This window comes from Trematomus bernacchii, unplaced genomic scaffold (genome assembly GCF_902827165.1).
Source record: "Trematomus bernacchii unplaced genomic scaffold, fTreBer1.1, whole genome shotgun sequence".
In the NCBI taxonomy this organism is placed as follows: domain Eukaryota; kingdom Metazoa; phylum Chordata; class Actinopteri; order Perciformes; family Nototheniidae; genus Trematomus; species Trematomus bernacchii.
The window spans coordinates 304,859-323,931 of record NW_022987801.1 but is presented as its reverse complement, the minus strand read 5'-3'; the positions used below and the strand labels follow the sequence as shown (position 1 = coordinate 323,931).

Below are 19,073 nucleotides of genomic sequence, written 5' to 3'. Positions count from 1 at the left end.
CATTTATTCAACTTTTTAAATAAAACAATTTTATCTGGGAGACTTTTAGGAATTTTATGGCATTTTTTAAAATTTATTTATTTTAGAATTAATAGTATTATTATTTTATATACCCGGATCTTTTTATCATTATTACTAGTATTATTGGTATTAGTAGAAGAAGAAGTAGAAATAATAATATTTTAAGTATTAATTATATTTGTATTATCATTCCCATTTTGTGTATTGTGTTTATTACAACCGTATTTACTTTCATTTAAGTGTTGTCATGTCAGTCAATGTCTTTTTTTACTTAATTTAGCATTGTTGTTGTGTACGTTAATGGTCGTTGATGTTTTTGCGTATCTTTTATAGTGGAAAATGTATAAAGACAATGGTGAAAAACCTGTTTATCAAATTTGAAATAAATGCAAAAAGTGTGAGTAGATTACCCTGCGAGGAGAATCCACTGATCGCAGAGATGGCACCGTAATAAATCAAGTTAGATGCGCAATATGAGCATGTTTTAAGGTTATTTTAGTGTTAAAGCAGTGCAGTGCTGCTTCCCTCTCCTCCCTCAGTGAGCTGGACCTTAATCCCGTGTTTACGTTGATCGAAACTCCGTCCACATTTCTCAACGTGCAGCACGTGTGCGAGCGTAACAAAGGAGTATTGTTCGGAGCTAGACTACGGCTGGAAAACCGTGGACTTTAAACACGGAAAAGAAAAGGATAGATAGAGGAGAATGGATGGAGGAGGAGGAGGGGGAGGAGGAGGAGGAGGAGGAGGAGGGGGAAACATGTGGAGAAAGTAGAGGTCTTGATTGCAAATGGGATTCAACGTCCAGGTTTACTAGAAAAATAAATGAAACGGTTACATGCGCGTGCCTGTGGAAGCACGAGTCATCCTTATTTAACTATCAAACTGTGTGTGTGTGTGTGTGTGTGTGTGTGTGTGTGTGTGTGTGTGTGTGTGTGTGTGTGTGTGTGTGTGTGTGTGTCCAGACGTTCTCCCTGCCCAATAACGACAAACTGCTCGACATTTTATTAGATTTTCTAATGGCAAATCCAACTCTCTGCCCAATGGCCTGTCACTCAAACTGCCACAACTAAGCTTTAATGGATACAGCAGTTTCAGCCGTGTGTGTGTGTGTGTGTGTGTGTGTGTGTGTGTGTGTGACCTCCGAGGTGAAGAGGTCAGACCTTTCAACACCTTCCCGAGGTTTAACACACTCCTTTCTCCTCGTCGCTCACCTTATCTCGTGTTTTCTTCCTCTTCTTTCATCCCTCCCCCCTTGTACTCACCCCCTCTCTCCCTAATCTCTCTCCCTCTGTGTGTGTTTTCACCCTCGTCTTCCTGTTTTTGCCCCTTTAACCTCCCGGTGACCCCCCCCCCACCCACCCACCTCCTCTCTCGGCTGCTTATCGGCCGATTCACTTTTCTTTCCTGTAAACTTCTGGATTACACCTCCTCTGACCTTTACCCTCCCTCCCTCCTCTCCTCATCACTTCATCATTTAAATTCCAGCAAAACAGAAAATAGTTGATGGTTCAATAACAAACCCTGATGCTCTCCTTCATTGCCAATTTCCTAAATGATCCATTTTGCAGTGAAAAGAGGACAAACACTGGGGAAACGTGGCCAAGTTTCTGATTCAGACTAATTGTATAACTCTTCCAATATGTTTTCCTCCCTCAAGCCTCCAAGGTGAGCAAAGTATTTGTAAACAGAGATAAGGCTGGATGAACAAAAGAAAATGGGGGTCCACATTCAAAAACTCGAACTAAACAAGTTTTATTTCGTAAGGTTTAAAGATGGGGTAGGTCATTTCAGAGAAACCAGCTCAAGTGCGCGAGAATTTGAAAATACACAACCGGAAAAAAATCTGCCACTTCCTTACAGAGCCCCTCCTCCAACACACACGAACGTGCACATGACCAATGAGGGCACAAGATAAGTTTGTGCACAGATGGAAGGCTGACAGGCAGGTAGGCCATCCAGTTATTTTAGCCGGGCCGGCTAAAATGATTGGTCGCACTTTTTACAGTACTACGGCTTCCACAGATGACATTTTTTTATGGATTTTTTGTCAAAGCACTTCAGATATTCATTGCTATCGGGATGTTAAGAGCATTCCATGGAATATAACAAGAAGTGTATCTCGAGCCAGTTTCTCAAACTTACCTACCCCACCTTTAAGTGAACATGTGTGTGTTTGGGAAGCAGTGAGCACATGACTGGATAGGTGAGACTTATATTATAGTTTTAAAATTGTTTTGTCCACTCATCAAGACTTGTTTTCTTATTCTTTGTCCACATTATCTACTTCTATATTTTGCTTCGACCCTTAATGAAGCTGCATTGATTTTTTCTCCAAGCCCAACCAGAAACCAAGGCACACATGTTGGAACTGAGCCCAATTAAAATACGACACTAATGACTACATATTAGGATCATATTTAGAGAGAAGCTCCATAAACTTTCAGATTCAAGCCCATTTACACAAGAACCTATACACTATAGGAAAGGGAACACCCCAAAAAGTATACATGCAAAAGTCAACTAAAGCCTTTCAGTATGTTATCATCTGTCCCTTTAAACCCCTCTCTGCTTCCCCTCCATCTTTAAACCTCTCTGTATCTCTCTCTCATCCCTATACCCTCTCTCTAACCCCACTCTCCCTTTCTTGCTCCCCCACTCCATCTCTCTTTGCACCGTTCATTTTCTCCTTCCTGTCAAAGTTCATGCACTTCCTGTCCCCCTTCAAAAAGAGCCCCTCCAACACACACTGAGCAGAAACAGCCGACCCTCGGGCTGTTTTGACACAGCCCCTTCAGACACACACACTGAACCCAAATGTGGAACTAACCCAGTCATGGCCCAGTCAACACCTTCATCCATGACCCGCTCTCACGGAACGAACACACACACACACACACACACACACACACACACACACACACACACACACACACACACACACACACACACACACACACACACACACACACACACACACACACACACACACACACACACACACACAACACACACACACACACACACACACACACACACACACACACACACACACACACACACACACACACACACACACACACACACACACACACACACACACACACACACACACACACACACACACACACACACACACACACACACACACACACACACACACACACACTTCCTGGAGACTTATCCTAACCAACACATGCCTAACCAAGTCTTCACCCTAAAATGAATGATTCCCCTTATGGGGACCTCCCTTATGTCCCCATAAGGGAAGCCAGTCCCCACACGTGACTGTGTAAACAGATGTAGGTCCCCACAAGGATAGTAATATAGTTTTATACAAATGGATGATTTTCCTCATCCGTCATGTATGTTATAAAGTATGGACATTGATCTAGTACCCAAAAACTGGACTGGGTACTTAATAATAATAATAATAATAATGGGTTCCATATATAAAGCACAAAGGCTCTTTTGAAGAGATGGGTTTTGAGGCCTTTTTTAAAAGCCTCCACGGTCTGTGGTGCTGGGGGGTTTGAGCAGGTTGGAGTTGCTGGAGCGGGTGGTCCGCAAGGAGGTATGGGTGGTGAGGAGTTCCTTGAGGTAGGGGGGGAGGGGCAGTTCCATGGACACACTGGTGGGTGAGGACGGAGACCTTTAATTCGATCCTCAGTTCCACGGGTAGCCAGTGTAGTGCTTTAAGGATGGGGGTGATGTGGTCATATTTGCGCACCCTCATCAGGATCCTAGCAGCGCTGTTCTGAATGTACTGGAGCTTCTGGATGCTTTTGTTAGGGATCTCGAGAGGAGTGCATTGCAGTAGTCCAGCCTGGAGGAGACAAAGGCGTGGACCAGCTTTTCGGCGTCAGACAGAGTGAGTGTGGGGCGGAGTTTGGCGATGTTCCTGAGGTGATAAAAGGAGTTCTTGCACAGCTGTTTAATGTGGGCCTCAAAGGTCAGATGGGCGTCCATTTGAACACCCAGGTTGGTGACTATTGAGGAGAGGGTAATGTCCTGGCCGGAGAAGGTGATGGTGGTGATGGTGGATGACCGAACCTGGTGTGGGGTGCCAACTATAATGGCTTCGGTCTTGGAGATGTTGAGTTTCAGGAAGTTTTGCTTCATCCACGCCTGTATCTCCTCCAGGCAGGCAGTGAGTGTGGGTGAAGGCAGGAGGAACAGTTTCCCAAAAATAAACACTATATCAAAATATATGTTGGTATCACGATATGAAAAGGTATCTACTATAATAAAAGCCTTTCTCTATATCTCCCACTCACTTTAACACCTTATGCTTGCTTATGTTAGATATAGATATTCAACGTGGTTTGTGACAGGATTAAATTGTAGTTAAAAAGTTGTACACAAGTGCTTCAACTGGAGGTCTCGTGGATTAAGTGTTGGATGATTAGAGCAGAAAGAGTTATGGAGATGAGAAGGAATTAACTCACCAGCACAGTGTAGATATGCAGACAGCGGTAAACTGGAGAGAAATCCACCAAATCCTGAGCTCCTGGGACCTGAAGCATCAAAACATAGAACGTTCATGTATTTATTTAAACAAGGACCATGCATACAAATACATTAATCTCAGAAAAAAGAAGAAGAGATGACTTATGCCACATTTGAGCGAATATGCAGTTCTTAGGCAGGTACATAACAATCTAAAAGCATTGCATAATCTCTATCAAACAAACAGTTATGAAACAAGATTAAAGTGCAGGTCAATAAAATACAGTACAGTTAAAATATACTATTGCAATTAAAATGGAAAAACTCAGATTACAGTGTAATTCATGTTGGCATGATTGCTTAAAGGTCACCTATCATGCTATTTGTAGGCAATAACATCGGTCTCAGATATATAAAAAACATGTCTATGAAGTGTTTTGCTCAAAATACCAAACAGATCACCCATTCTAGCCATGCCTCATATCCCTCTATTTCACTTCCTGTTTCAAAAGAGCTGATTTGGGGTATAAAGCTTTAAAAAAAGAAAGAAATAGCTGAGCATGCGGGACCCGGCAGCTACTGTCTAAACTAAATGCTGCCGTGATGAAACGCCATATCATGGATTATCAAGGATTATTTCTGAAACAGTATGGAGCTCAAAGGCTTTCTCTCTTGCCGGTTATACCACAAGGTGAGTTCCTTTTTATTTCCTGCTTCTTCACACACATGCTCTCCAGTACAGGTTAGCTCTGAGTGTTAGCGATGCTAATGTAAACACCGACCATATTACGTCCAAAACAGTCGGGCATTGTTTCTGATAGCAACTTTCTGATAGTGCCGTGGGTCCGCATTACAGATATTACGTCATATCGGACGCAAATCTGGATCAGCTCTGTTGTAGCCCCGTTTTTAGAGATTTGGGTACGGAGGAAAAGAGAGGGTTTTATTTACTGACGCTGCGTGAGTTTCCTGACACACCGGGGACACATATTTATGTATAAAAGACATCAAAAAGTGCATTTTGCATGATAGGTCCCCTTTAATATAATTTGTGTTGTGCACCATATAAGCTACTTCAATGTTCAGAAGTATTTTCTACACACACACACACACACCATATGTCCTTTGGAGAGTTTGCTTTCTGTAAAAATCACACACACAATGCCAGCTTTGATGTGACCGCACACACTGAGGCAAGACAAACAAACAAAGACCACTTAGAGACCAAAGTGAGGGAGAGGAGGAGAGGAAGTGAGGAAGATTTCCGTCTGAAGGGATGATGATAGAAAGACAGAAAGTAGGATACAAGTAGGATACAAACCATAAACACATGCAAAGGTACAAAGACAGAACACTGAGATAGTGGACGACTTAAAAGTGTAGAAAAAGTGAAGAAAGCAAGAAAACTGAGCAAAGACAACACCAGGAAGTATATAGATACATATTTGCATAGATATTTTTATATATATTTGTTTTTGTATTCGGGATTGTGGGAAACGGTATTTCGATCTCTCTGTACACACAAACTGAAAGATTGACTTTGACCTGACTAAATAAAATAAGACAAGGAGCAAGACAAGTGACAAAGTGAAAAAGGTAAGACGCCTGCAAAGGTACAAAGACAGAGAAGCAGAGAAAATGGACGACTTAAAAGTGTAGAAAGGGTGAAGAAAGCAAGAAAACTGAGCAAAGACAAGAGCAGGACGTAAATACAATAAGACAAGGAGCTAAAAGACTTCAGAAAGGAAGCAGAAAAGGCAGCGAGGAAAGAAGAACAAAGGGGGGTGAAAATAGTCCTCAGAGACTGTAAGTGCAGGGAAAGGGACAGACATGTCGTGAGGAGACGGAATGCCGATGGTTGGCATCATCACCTCAGCCAATCGGCGCCAACGCGGTCGTAACCTTGGCTACCGCGGGGTCAAGCCTTTGTTCCAGCCAAGGTCTTCCCGTGAAGAAGGTTGAGGCGAGTTTACAGGACGTGAACAAGCGGAGAGGGGACGACGGGGACCTCAGAAACAGAATGGCAGCGCGGGGGTGAACAGTTCAGCTTATTCTCTTTTCTCCTCATTGTACTGAGCTTTTTTCCCCGAGTGTGAACAACAAAGAGCTGCTGATCCCGCCAGGAGGGACTCCAAGAGTTCAGTGAGCAAAACACCGCTTTGTTTCTGAAGAATTTCTACAAGTTCACCTTCAGAGCAGTCTGTAAACATGTTACTGATACACTCAAACAACTTAGAGGTCAATGAAGTGAAGCAGAATGGAGAATCTGAGGTCATTAGTCCAGTCGAAATCTGATTAAATTACTATTGTCATTTTAAAATCCTAATTTCTGCACGCTCATGTCAGTTCTACTAATCAATATAAATACTGTGTTACCTTTTACATCACTGGCATACACCTGTTTACAGTCTGGTAGCATTCATTTAAACCAACAAATCCTAATTATCTAGGTAACTCAAACCTCCTTGAGTTCAGTTATCAGGATTTAAATTAAAAGACAGCTGCTTCATTGCTATTATATATAATTTACAGAATAGACATTATGCTGTATTGAAGAAGACTTGAAGGTAGTTATTGAGAAAATAGTCATAGGTGAATTGTTTTCAGGGGTAATAAATCAATTAAGAAGTAAGGTATTTTTCTCATGAGCCCCCGTTGTAAATTATGTCAATTATAGTGTCCGTCCAAAAATAAAAACGTTACTTATAGTGAAAACCACCCTTGAATGATGGGTTAGTAGACTAAAAGCTTTATGAATCCAAACTCTAACATATAATAAGTACCTTGTATCAAGATTGATGCAAAACAAGTGACATTTGACCTTTTTAGAGAGGTTTAGCAAAAGAAAACACTTCTGGGGTCATTTGGGTGCATTTTCCATATCTCTGGCCCCTCTTGTTCGATTTTGATGATTGACACCTCTTTTTAACCGTTAGAGCCAATAGAATCGAGAGGGAAGTTCCTAAAATCTAAACATTACCCATTGGTGAATGAGTGATGCGCAGCCAGAAGGCCCAAAACCGGAAGCTGTCATACACTCTCGTAGCTATCGTAGCAGCTAATATGAAAACTCCGTTATTGACATAAATGTTATGATGTATTATCAGTAATCATTTCAAAGTGACACAGACACATTGATTAACCTATGGATTAACCTTCAGCAGCGTTTTTATCGTTTTAATGCCATTGAACACAACTTTTGATCAGAAGAACAGCTAAGGTAAGACGTTTTTTGCCGTTTTGGCCACGTAAAGCTAAGTTGTTTGTTGTCTGGTTTCGCATTCGCTGCCCTGCGTTTTGGTCGCACAGTGATACTAATACCTCTGGAATCTGTGGAATCTCAGCTTTAATCTGATATCTTCTTTGTCCGATAACTAATAACTAATAAAGTATTTATACCGTGAGTTCTGTGCTAAGTGTGTTAGCATTTTTTCGCTCAGGGCTAATTCAGAGGCTCGGCGTTAGAGTTGTGTTTTGTTTCGGTAAGAATTGTTAATATTGTCTGATAGCTGAGCTTCTTCCCGTTAAGTGGGTATGACACATTCATAGTTTGTTAAATGTTAAGAAGCCCTCAGACGCTGTTTCTTGCAAGGCATGGGGCTTAACTGGTTAAGGTACTCATCTCTCATTGGTTGCTGGCCTGAAACAACCAATGAGAGACAAGTATAGATAAGATTCTTGTTGGTGTCATGGTACCACATCCCTTCATTGCACAGAGACAGAAGGACAGATGAAATGCTTTCATGTGTGTGTGGTTGTGTGTGTGTGTGTTTTAGGTTCTCTCACATCCTCCTCCTCTTCCTCTTCCTGCTCTTCTTCATCCTCCACATCCAGAATCCCAGAGTCCTGTTCGGACACCGGAGTGCCATCGATTCCATTGACGTTCATCATCATCATCGCCTCTTTTCTGCGTCGTCCAATCAGGGCCCTCGGTTGCGAGGACACAGAACTGTCCAACGAGCGCTGAATCTTAGCCTGAAATAAACAACAGAGAAATAAACACATCAGGTTCAAAATGTAAGCCTCGGAGGTTCGTTTGTGTTCAGTTATTTCCTAAATGTCAACATCAAATCAGGTTCTCTGCTACATAACATGTGCAATATTATTATTATTAATCATTTTCTATAAATAACGTGCATTTACGTATCTGCCACTACGTTTTTTGCACTACTAAATACTGTTAATATTTACATTAATCATGTGACCGTGTATGTTTCACTGTCAGTGTACAGTTTTATTATTATGCTGCTGTGTTTATTGTATTTTTGTGACGCTTTCCTTCAAGATGACTAAAGTCCTATCTTATCTTATGTTCAAAATGCAAGCCTTGGGAGATTAGTTTGAGTTCAGTTATGTCCTAAATTTCCGCGGAGAAGGAAGGGGAACTTGTTGGCTATTGGCGTGACTTCAAACCATCGAACACTCTTTGATTTTTAAGCGTCTGACACCAAAACCAGATGTTTGCTGATAACAATGATCCACCGTCTGAAATCTAACTCCATTGTAAGTCCAGACATGTGCTGCAATTACACTTTATAGGCCGATGGAATAACAATAACGCCAGCAAAAAACAAAAAAGGACTGCAAGGGAACAACAGCTCTGTGGGCATTAATGGCTCGTTTTTTGACCAATTCCCATAGCTCCAGGAAAAGCTTGCGGATGATGAGCTCACTGGCGGAGACTTTTAAGGAAAAACCTGCCACTCCTTGTCCCGTGAAAACACTCCTGGAAAAGACCTATAAAAAGTGACAAGATTGCACCAGAGGGAGAGTCCCAAGACAGGAAGGGAAGAGCAGGAAGGATGGAGAGTCAATGGATCCCAAAAAAACAAAGCACGTAAAATTAGGACTTGAAAGGGAAGACAAGGACACGTCAAATATTTGATCCTTGCGTTTCAAAACCTCTGTGAGTTCGCTAGACAAAAATCTGTATATTTAAGCTAATTAGCATCATTTTATCATAGAATTACATGGACCGAAAGACGTTTTAAATGTAGAGAAAATACATTCAAACTTGTAATAAATGTATTTTTTGAATATGTTGATAAAAGCAGAAAACATTTGAGTGGTGTCGCGTTTATCCGAATGCTGAAGTTTCCCCAATATAAACTATCAAAAATGGACATGCAGTCCAAAAAGAAAGACTTTTCCACAGGACAATGGGATGTTAAATTTAAAATCTGATGTCCTGTCTATGTCACTGCTATTGGAAAAAAAGCATGGTTACCAAAAACAAACACAAATCAACAGGAAGTAATGGTTGGCGACGAATGAGAGCTTGTATCCAACACAAAATGAAAACAAAGTCACGTTTCTAAAAAGGAGATTTCCACGTCCACGTCTGAAGGGAATCATCATTTTCTATTTCTGTACACGACATAGTTAATTGAGGAATCGTTTTTGCGTCCTATTTTCAACACATTTTCTAACATCTTAACATGAGTTTTACGTTTTCTTCCATCAAATGAAACCGTGAAACTAAACGCTCGTTCTTTTTGATCCACGTCCTTCACCACCAAAATATTTCTGTGGGAACATTTTTTTTTTTAGATCTAAGAGCATCTTTCCATCCACACCCAGTCCTTTTGAAAAATCCATGCATGTGCCGCCACTTCCTCTTTTGGCGCCGGCACGTAGTCTACCGTTGGCACTTTAATAAAAAAGGGACTGTTTGCGCCTTTAATGAGAAAAACTGGTGTTCATAGGAGGGTGGATGTGCACCGACCCGGATACAAACACAATATCAATGATGGTGGAAGAACACAATGCCATCTTTGATCTGATGCCCACAAACACAAGACTAGTGAGTCATATCGGACAATAAGTTCAAACAGAGTCGCTGGAAAGTCTCGTTTCTCACTAATGAACGTTGTGTGGAAGCAAGCAGGTACACAAAGGAATGTGACCTCTCCTTTTTTAGGAACAAATAGGTTATACAATCTCTAAAAACAGTCAGCAGCAATGAGTCTTTTTTTCCACACTGAAAATCCATGAGAAAACTCAAGCGGCACAGACCTCAAACACAAAGTGAAGAGTCTTGTTTTACATTTTCTCTCTTGCGTAGTATTCCTTTCTTGTCCGTCAAAAGGTTGTTTTCTTTTGCAATCCTCGAAATACGGACGTGAGAAGGACGTAGAAAGCATCTCGACGTCAGCACCTACGTCAGATAGCTTTTCTTCAACAGGTGGATGTGTGTCCCGAGGAATCCACTCGCAACACGAACTCCCGTTTGTGAACAGAAACCTTTTTTACCCCCGTCTTTTGTGGCGTTTCTCTTCAGGGGCGGCATTCGGTGTGCCACTTGAAGCTCGAGTGCGGGAATGTGCGTCATCTACTGCGTAGGAACGGCAGAGAGGGAAAACATGGGAAAATAAGAGGGGATAAAGAAAGAAATAGAGGGAAAGGAGGAGAGAGGAGTGAAGGGAAAGGTGTTGAAGAGACGAGCAGGAGGCGTGTGGTGCAGTGGGTTGTGTGTTGGTGTTCGGATCAGGGGGTCACAGGTTCAAACCCCTCAGCATGTCGTTGTGTCCCTGAGACACTTCACCCCAAACTGCTCCTGTGGGGATTACCCACAGTATTGAGTATGTAAGTCGCTTTGGATAAAAGCGTCTAACAAGTGACATGTGATGTAATGTAATGTGAAAAGGGATGGGTAGGCATGGCGATAACCACACTATAATCCATTTAAAGCTAAAATGACTCTTAACATGTTTTTTAATGATCCGATATTACATTACACACGGCAGCCCAGAGTTCAAATGAGCTTCACTGACAAACTTCAAGGCCTCAGCGTTAAAAAAAATGTACAAGAATTACAAGGTTTAAAAATCAGAAATTGCCAAAAAAGCAATCGTACCAAAGCACACACACACACACACGGTGTTTGCATGTCTATTGAAAAGAGTAAACCTGCACAGCTGTATTATGTAATAAAAGGGTTCTGCATAGTCTGGATGAAATGACTCGGGGTAAAAATCTGCTCGGGACATCCCCACTATAGATCATTTTGTGGCAGGCGGACCTCGAAACCAGAAATAATGGTGTCCGATGGCAGTGAACTGTGGAGCATTATTCTGCAGACAACACACACACACACACACACACAGAGACAAACACACACACACACACCTACAGTAAAACGGTTCCATTTTCCCTGTGATGGTTCAATACAGCGACTCAGCGCGTGTCCTGCCACCCCGCATGTGTGTGTTCAGTAACTAGATACAGGTAATCAATCTTCCTCCACTTCACAGGCCGGGCAATCTGTTTCCCATTAGTGTGTGTGTGTGTGTGTGTGTGTGTGTGTATGTGTGTGTGTGTGTGTGTGTGTGTGTGTCTACCGAATGCACAGCAGAAGCTCTGAACTTGTCCTCTGCTGGAAGTGAAAGAGGGAGTAGATGGAAAGATGAGGAGATGGAAAGAGTGGAAGAGAGGGAGATGGAGACGGACATGTTGGGAGAGAAGGGGAAACTGGACGAGACAGAAAGAGAGGAAGGGGGAAATGACAAATGACAGGAGGGTTAATATGACAAAAATATCTTCTTTAATCATCCGTCTTCTGTATCTCGTCCGATTCTTCCCCTCTTCTCCGATTCCTTTCTTGACTTTCTTCTCATTCCCCTTCCTACCCCGCTCTTCAGAAAGCTTGATCTGATGAAATGTGATCCAGGAAAGCCACTGTGAGCCATAAATTAAACAGTTTGAAGGCTTAGTAGACGCCAAAACATTGCACAAGAGGTTTATAATACTCTCAGGGAAGGTTTTATAATCACTTGGACAAATTGTTTTATCCCCTCTCAGGTTTAAAAAAACATAGAATATTCAGATTCATGTTACAAATCATTTACAGCACCTGTTTGGACCACCACAAATGGACCAGAGCTGCAACGAAATGGCGGCGTAAAGGTGACACCGAGGGTGTCGAGGAAGGCTGCTCCAGAGCCACTATTTCAAGGATGCTACGTCATCGAGTGCCGCCGAAGGACTGTTCCAATGTCCAGCATACTTGGAATTCTACCGAGGCCGGCGTCCTTCGTTGGGGGGAAATTTCGAGGCTGCACATGTGTCGACTCCGCGGTCTTAAAATCCCCACAATGCTTTGCGCACGGACCAATTTCCAAAATCTTTGGCGCTCCATTTAAGGCGTGGCCTCGCAAATGACGCACACCTGCTTGCCATTCTTCGTTTTCCGAGGCTAGGAAGGATTCTTGCCTCGCTTCTGAAGCACCTGACTCGGAGGTACATGTGCTACCAACCAAGCCTCCATCGACATTGAGAAACACCCCGAGTAAGAAGAGGGTGGAGTAGTAGGAAATGTCGGAGAAGTAAGATTGGTTTGATTAGTATTAGTTATTGTTAAGTGATGATTTGTGGTCATATTAAACTCTGATACATTTGGATTATTGTGGTACATTTAAAAAGAGGGGTTGTAGGAAAATAAGGTTAGCAAAATAAACTTGGATCTGGTGAAAAAGGAGTTCCTACCTCCATTTACACATTTCCGTATCTCCCCCAATCCTTGTTGTACTCTTCCTCTCTCACTTACTTCCCATCATTCTTTCCTCTCGCTATCATCCTCTTCATCATCTCCCTCTAGTCCCATATTAATTTGACTAACTACTCCCCTCTTTCCCTCGACAACATATCTTTTTATTTCAATATTATCCTCCTTTAGCCTTTCTTCCTCCTCTCTTCAACCCACACTCTCCGTCCCCATCTCTTCCCTCTATCACTAAACTTGTCCCACTCTCAAACCTCCTTCCTCCCCATCTTCCTCCCCCTCATCCTCCTCTTCTCTGGGCATGTGGCAGAAGACAATAGCTCCATTGTGAGCCCTGTTTTCTCCTCCGTCTCCACCTCCTCTTTTCCCCAGATATATTTATTTTCACATCCTTCGGTGAAGCGACGGCACAGAGAGTTAGGGATAATTTGGAACAGAGCGGCAGAGAGACACACTGTCTGTGAGAGAGAAGCAGAAGAAGAAAAGAGGGACAAAGGAAAGGAGAGCTTCTGATTCGTACACACACACACACACACACACACATATATATATAAACACACACTCGCTGATTGAGTGCCAAGCATCTAATCCGGGTATCGCTGTCATGGCCGCCGCACCGCTGGGGTTTCTGTAATCTGCCTTGTAATTAGTGGTTAGCGGAGTTAGCTTCTTCAGTGACTGCAAGTGGATTTGCTACGCCTGCGTTGCTCAAGCTGTGGTTCCCGGACCCCCCACCTTAGGGTCACCCAGGGGTTCATGTTGTGTGTGTGGGTGTGGAGGGATACGTGGATTATTTTCTCATGCGTTTGATGCACTTTTTATACAATATTTGGTCATTTGATCGCCTCCTTTGATGGAGAGATGCATGTTTTTACGTACAGATTAAATGAAAACTAACTAAAAGGGTCTTTGTAAGGCCTTCAGATCTTCTTCGTGGTTTAGGTAAAGATACCCAAAATATATTGTGTGTGTGGAGGGATACGTGGCTGTGTATCTGAGGACTATTTCCCCTGCGTTTAATGCACATTTCATACAATATTTGGTCATTTGTTCGCCTTCTTGATGCATGTTTTACCTACAAATGAAATGAAACAATGCACACAATATCCGTTTTTATTTGTTATTACTGTACATATTTTATTCCGTTCTATTTCAATGTAAATACTGCTATATTTTACTATATTTTTTATAGTTTTATTAAAAATAGTTATCTATCTGTGTTTTACATTTCTGTTTCTGATTCTGAAAACTAACTAAAAGGGTCTTTGTAAGGCCTCCAGATCTTCTTCGTGGTTCAGGTAAAGATATTCTTATATCTGGTACTTTGACGACGAGCCCTTTCTAACATGTCACTTAAAAATCTCCCAGGTGTTCAATTGGATTCAGATCTGGTGACTTTGAAAGCTTTTAACTTACTTTTCTTACAGATTTGTGCACCAGTCAACCCTGAAACTAAATACAGAGTTTAATCCTGGTAAAGAGTCCTGACATATTCATCTCAGTCATTCTTATGTTATGTTAAAAGTCTGTTCCCTTGCCTCTTGTCTTAATATTTGTCCTTGTGGATTTTTGCAAAGGGAGCCGCTGTAATGCAGACTTCAACTGTTAATATAGTATTGTCTTATGTATCTCATACGAAAGGGAATAGTCATGCAAGTTTGATGCTTGAAGAGTACCTTTAAATCCCATGTCAACCAGAAACTGCAATGCTTTGAAATAAGAGTGAGAAATAATCCTTCAGTGACACCTAGAGGATGAAATAAATACAGAAATCTCCAGGAAATCATCACTGACTTTACAGTGTCCTTCAATCAGAGTGCAGTGTGTTCTGAACTGCACAGTAAATGCCATTAAGTTGTTTTTTAAAGCAAAAAATGACTTCTCTGTTGTCTTACACACCGATGGAGCTACTGTGCAACGTAATCTGGAGACATTTTAAGTTGAATTTCTTGCCCGAATACACTTGGACATGTGGACTTTTTTGATGATGAAACCGCAAATCCTATTAAAGAAAGACCCTCTGTACCTCCTGAGCAACATTAGCCCTGATTTTAAAGCTGTAGGAGAGAGGAATGGATAATATGTACGCAGAAAAAGGGGAAAAAGAGCAACAAAGCATCTCAGACCACCAGTAAGCTAATCCTAGCATTCACTGTTTGCTAATTGCTAAAAAATCGACCATTATTATCAGAGGAAGTCGTGATTAGAGTACACGACACAACGGACTCTGCAGCCACTTTTCTCCGAGTCTCCATCCGCTCATCTGTCTGTCGTCAACCACCCACCCCCCCCAACTCACCCTCGACCCCCTTCATCCTGAAAACCCACGGAGTAGCATTCCCAAAATAATGTAGGCACACAAATAAACAAGAGGCCTCACTTTGAGCTGTGGCTACCGCAAGAGAACACAAACACACAGACGTATATGTAACTTCCTCGGCCTTGGAAAACAGAAAAACAATTAGGTAAGTGCTGAAAGGCTGTGTACGTGTGTGTGTGTGTGTGTGTGTGTGTGTGTGTGTGTGTGTGTGTGTGTGTGTGTGTGTGTGAGTGTGAGTGTGTGAGTGTGTGTGTGTTCATTGACAAGCCACGGCGTCTCCTGCAGCGCCTACATGCTTGTTTACTGGCAGAGGAACCACAGAGCATGAAACACACACACACACACACACTCACTCACACACACACACACACTGAGGCTGCTTCTGATTAACAGACACAGAGAGAAAGAGATGATGGAGAACAATACAGAAATGGTGGTCTGAGGGCAGATAGACAAACACTGTGCAGTCCTTATCAGGAGATTCACACACACATGAAGTGCTGTGATGTCAACAACTGATAAATATTAACTTTTGGGTAAAACTCTGATCTCGTTTTCTAGCCGTCCAATCACAGTGAAGGAGGGTCAGGACAAGGACCACCAAGATCAACCATTTTCCCTAGATTTGAACTTTTTAAATTCTGCCTCTAGATAGCTGTTGTCAGAAGAGTGTGTGTGTGTGTGTGTGTGTGTGTGGTGTGTGTGTGTGCTGTGTGTGTGTGTGTGTGTGTGTGTGTGTGTGTGTGTGTGTGTGTGTGTGTGTGTGTGTGTGTGTGTGTGTGTGTGTGTGTGTGCGCGTGTGTGTACCTGTTTGATGGCGGTCTCTCCGATCTTGTCCGAGTGTTTCCGGATGCTCTCCAGGAAGTCTCTGAGCTGTGTCATGGCCGTGTCCCGGATCTGCGTCCTCAGCTTGGGGATGTTCTCCGCCATGATGGAGCAGAACCGGTACTCTCCGGCCCGCGGGAGACACGTGAGCTCCAGCTGCTCCAAGGTCCGCAGCGCAGGGTAGTACCTGACACACACACACACATATTTTAAATTTGGGAACAACTGTCACGAAACCCAAGTATCCTTATTCTGATGCCATATTTTGAATTGTGCGCAGATTCCCATTAAACCAGTGAGTTCTGGTTACAGGAGGAGACACACACATACACACATACACACACACACACTGTTATTTCAAATTTGGGAACAACTGACACGAAACCCAACTACTCCTGGGATGAAAAAGTTATCCTTATTCAGATTAAACTTTTCCAATGCCTTATTCTTAATGTTGTGCATTAAACCAGTGAGTTGTGGTTACAGGAGGAGATACTTGAACACACACACACACACACACACACACACACACACACACACACACACACACACGGTAATAAAACAAAGTCCTGGCTGTCAGATGCATGACTAAAAGCAAGCAGAAACACACACAGAAACACATCAACAAACACACACACGGAGAAATAAATACACTCTGATACACCTCAGGGATATTTGGCAATACAACACTTCACTTCACTCCACTGCATCACACTCACTCTCACACACACACACACGTTCTCCCTGCTGGCTGACCTCTCCCTGCTCTCTGCAGCCGCGGGACAGAGAGAAGTAGAAAAACACAAACAAACGACAAATGTATGAGCAGCCAGACTCCTGTCTGCAGGTCAGGACCAGGGCAGGGAGGAGGGAGACAGAGAGAGGGGATTCATTTCCTTAAATAAAGAGCTCTGGCTCCACCTAGTGGCTGTCAGTTCAGAAACAGTAGTCAAAACGACGACTAACTTTCAAATGCATATTAAAGAAGATACAGAATGGAGAAATAGTATGAATACATCACACGTGTATGGGTATTCCTTAGTTGTTTTTTAGCAAACAATTATTTCTTACTACGGTATAAAAGTGGTAAAGTTACCCCTTTAATGTCTTAAACCAGACATTGCTCTGAACAAATCCAAAGTCTACTTCCTATCCAGGAGTTTGAGTAGTAGCCATGATATGCCACAAAAGACAATGTTCATAGCCAACAAGCAGCCGCTTAAGGCTTCACCTGCTACATGATTGGTTTAAAAACCCAATTCTCTGAGCTGATGGTGCAGGGGAATGTGGACGACATGTACAAACCTTTAACTAAGTATCCTTCACACGCCCAAGATTTGAACTAAAATGTTAACAAAAAAAAGACAAAATCCTTAACTTACCTTTTGGCCCTCATCTGCTCCTGAAGTCTGCTGTACATCTCAAGGACTGGGGGGGAAATACGAGAGATGTATTTGTTGGTTTAAGAACAGACTTGTTAGGGTAAAAAACATGCAGTAAAGGTTTTTGGAAATGCTTGAATTTGTCGTCTACGTCTGCATGTTTAAGCAAAGCTGTAGTGCAAAAGGATCAACCTTTAAAGGTCCCGTGTCATGGCCATTTCTACTGATCATAATTCCATTGTTGAGGTCTACTAGAATAGATTTACATTGTTCAATGTTCCAAACTCACATTGGTTTCTCATACTCTGTATAGTATGTGTATTCACTCTCTGTCCTAAACGGCTTGTTGGAGCTCCTGCCCCCCCCCCTCCCTATGAGCCCACTGTGCTCTGATTGGTCAGCTCGCCCACTCTGTTCTGATGAGTCCACCACCGTTAAAGCTGAACATCAGTGATTATGTGTTACAATGGCGTTTGTTAGCAACCAGGAAATGACACCAGTAATGACAAACAGATGAGAATGCTGCGTGGGGTCTGGGTGCCGTGTTGGCGGGACGTTGCGGCGCTCGCTGCTCCGCCCTTTGAGGCTCGAGGAGCGGACAGTGTGAGCTGGATTACCGGGGTCGTTTCCTGGTTGCTGCGTGGGGGTCTGCGAGACAGCGAGACTCAGCCTGAGCACAAACCAGTGGTCGCGTTAATCGAATATCTTCCGTCTATGACGTGTTTTCTTTAACAATGACGGATTAGAACAAACTCAAAACAGCGCCAAAGTTTCCCCGCAGCGAGGCTCTGGTGTTATGCATGCCCGCCAAAAAGGAAATGATATCGTTTCCAAACCTAACTTTGCCGTACAAATCATTGAAATGTCTGTGAGTCTTTGCCTTACGTTGTGGCGCGCTCCCGTGAGGTGCAGTGGGCATGCATAGCACCGGCGGTAACAGTTCACGAGCGCCCCCCCCCCAGAGTGTACAAACCGACGGGTAATAATGGATTTTGACGGAAATGTTACGATCCTGTCCGTCAAAATTACGGGCAGTGAAAAAGTATAGTGCAACCAACCACACACACACACACACACACACACACACACACACACACACACACACACACACACACACACCACACCACACACACACACACACACACACACACACACCACACACACACACCCACACACACACACACACACACACACACACACACACACACACACACACACACACACACACACACACACACAACACACACACACACACACACACACCATCACACACACACACACACAACACACACACACACACACACACACACACACACACACACACACCACACACACACACACACACATCACACACACACACACACACACACACACACACACACACACACACACACACACACACACACACACACACACACACACACACACGGCTGAGAAAAGATAAGGCTGAGTGAGTGTGCGGATTGGTCAATTTGGACCAATCCGCGGAGCCGTTACGTCGCTATGACCAGGAAGAAACAAATGGAAAAAGAGAAATGGAAAAAGAGAAATCCTCAACGAGGCGTTCTGGGGCAGCATA

At 42.9% G+C, this 19,073-nt stretch overlaps 1 protein-coding gene across 1 annotated transcript in view; it reads right to left on the bottom strand.

Annotated features, from left to right (window-relative positions):
* The window catches only part of exoc6b (exocyst complex component 6B), a gene marked incomplete in the record, with an annotated part of 96,240 nt that overhangs the window by 66,759 nt on the left and 10,408 nt on the right, over window positions 1-19,073 (bottom strand). Inside the window, 4 exon segments of the mRNA XM_034150226.1 lie at window positions 4,467-4,535; window positions 8,254-8,442; window positions 16,095-16,299; window positions 17,495-17,540. Of these exon segments, the coding sequence (XP_034006117.1) occupies window positions 4,467-4,535; window positions 8,254-8,442; window positions 16,095-16,299; window positions 17,495-17,540 (509 nt within the window).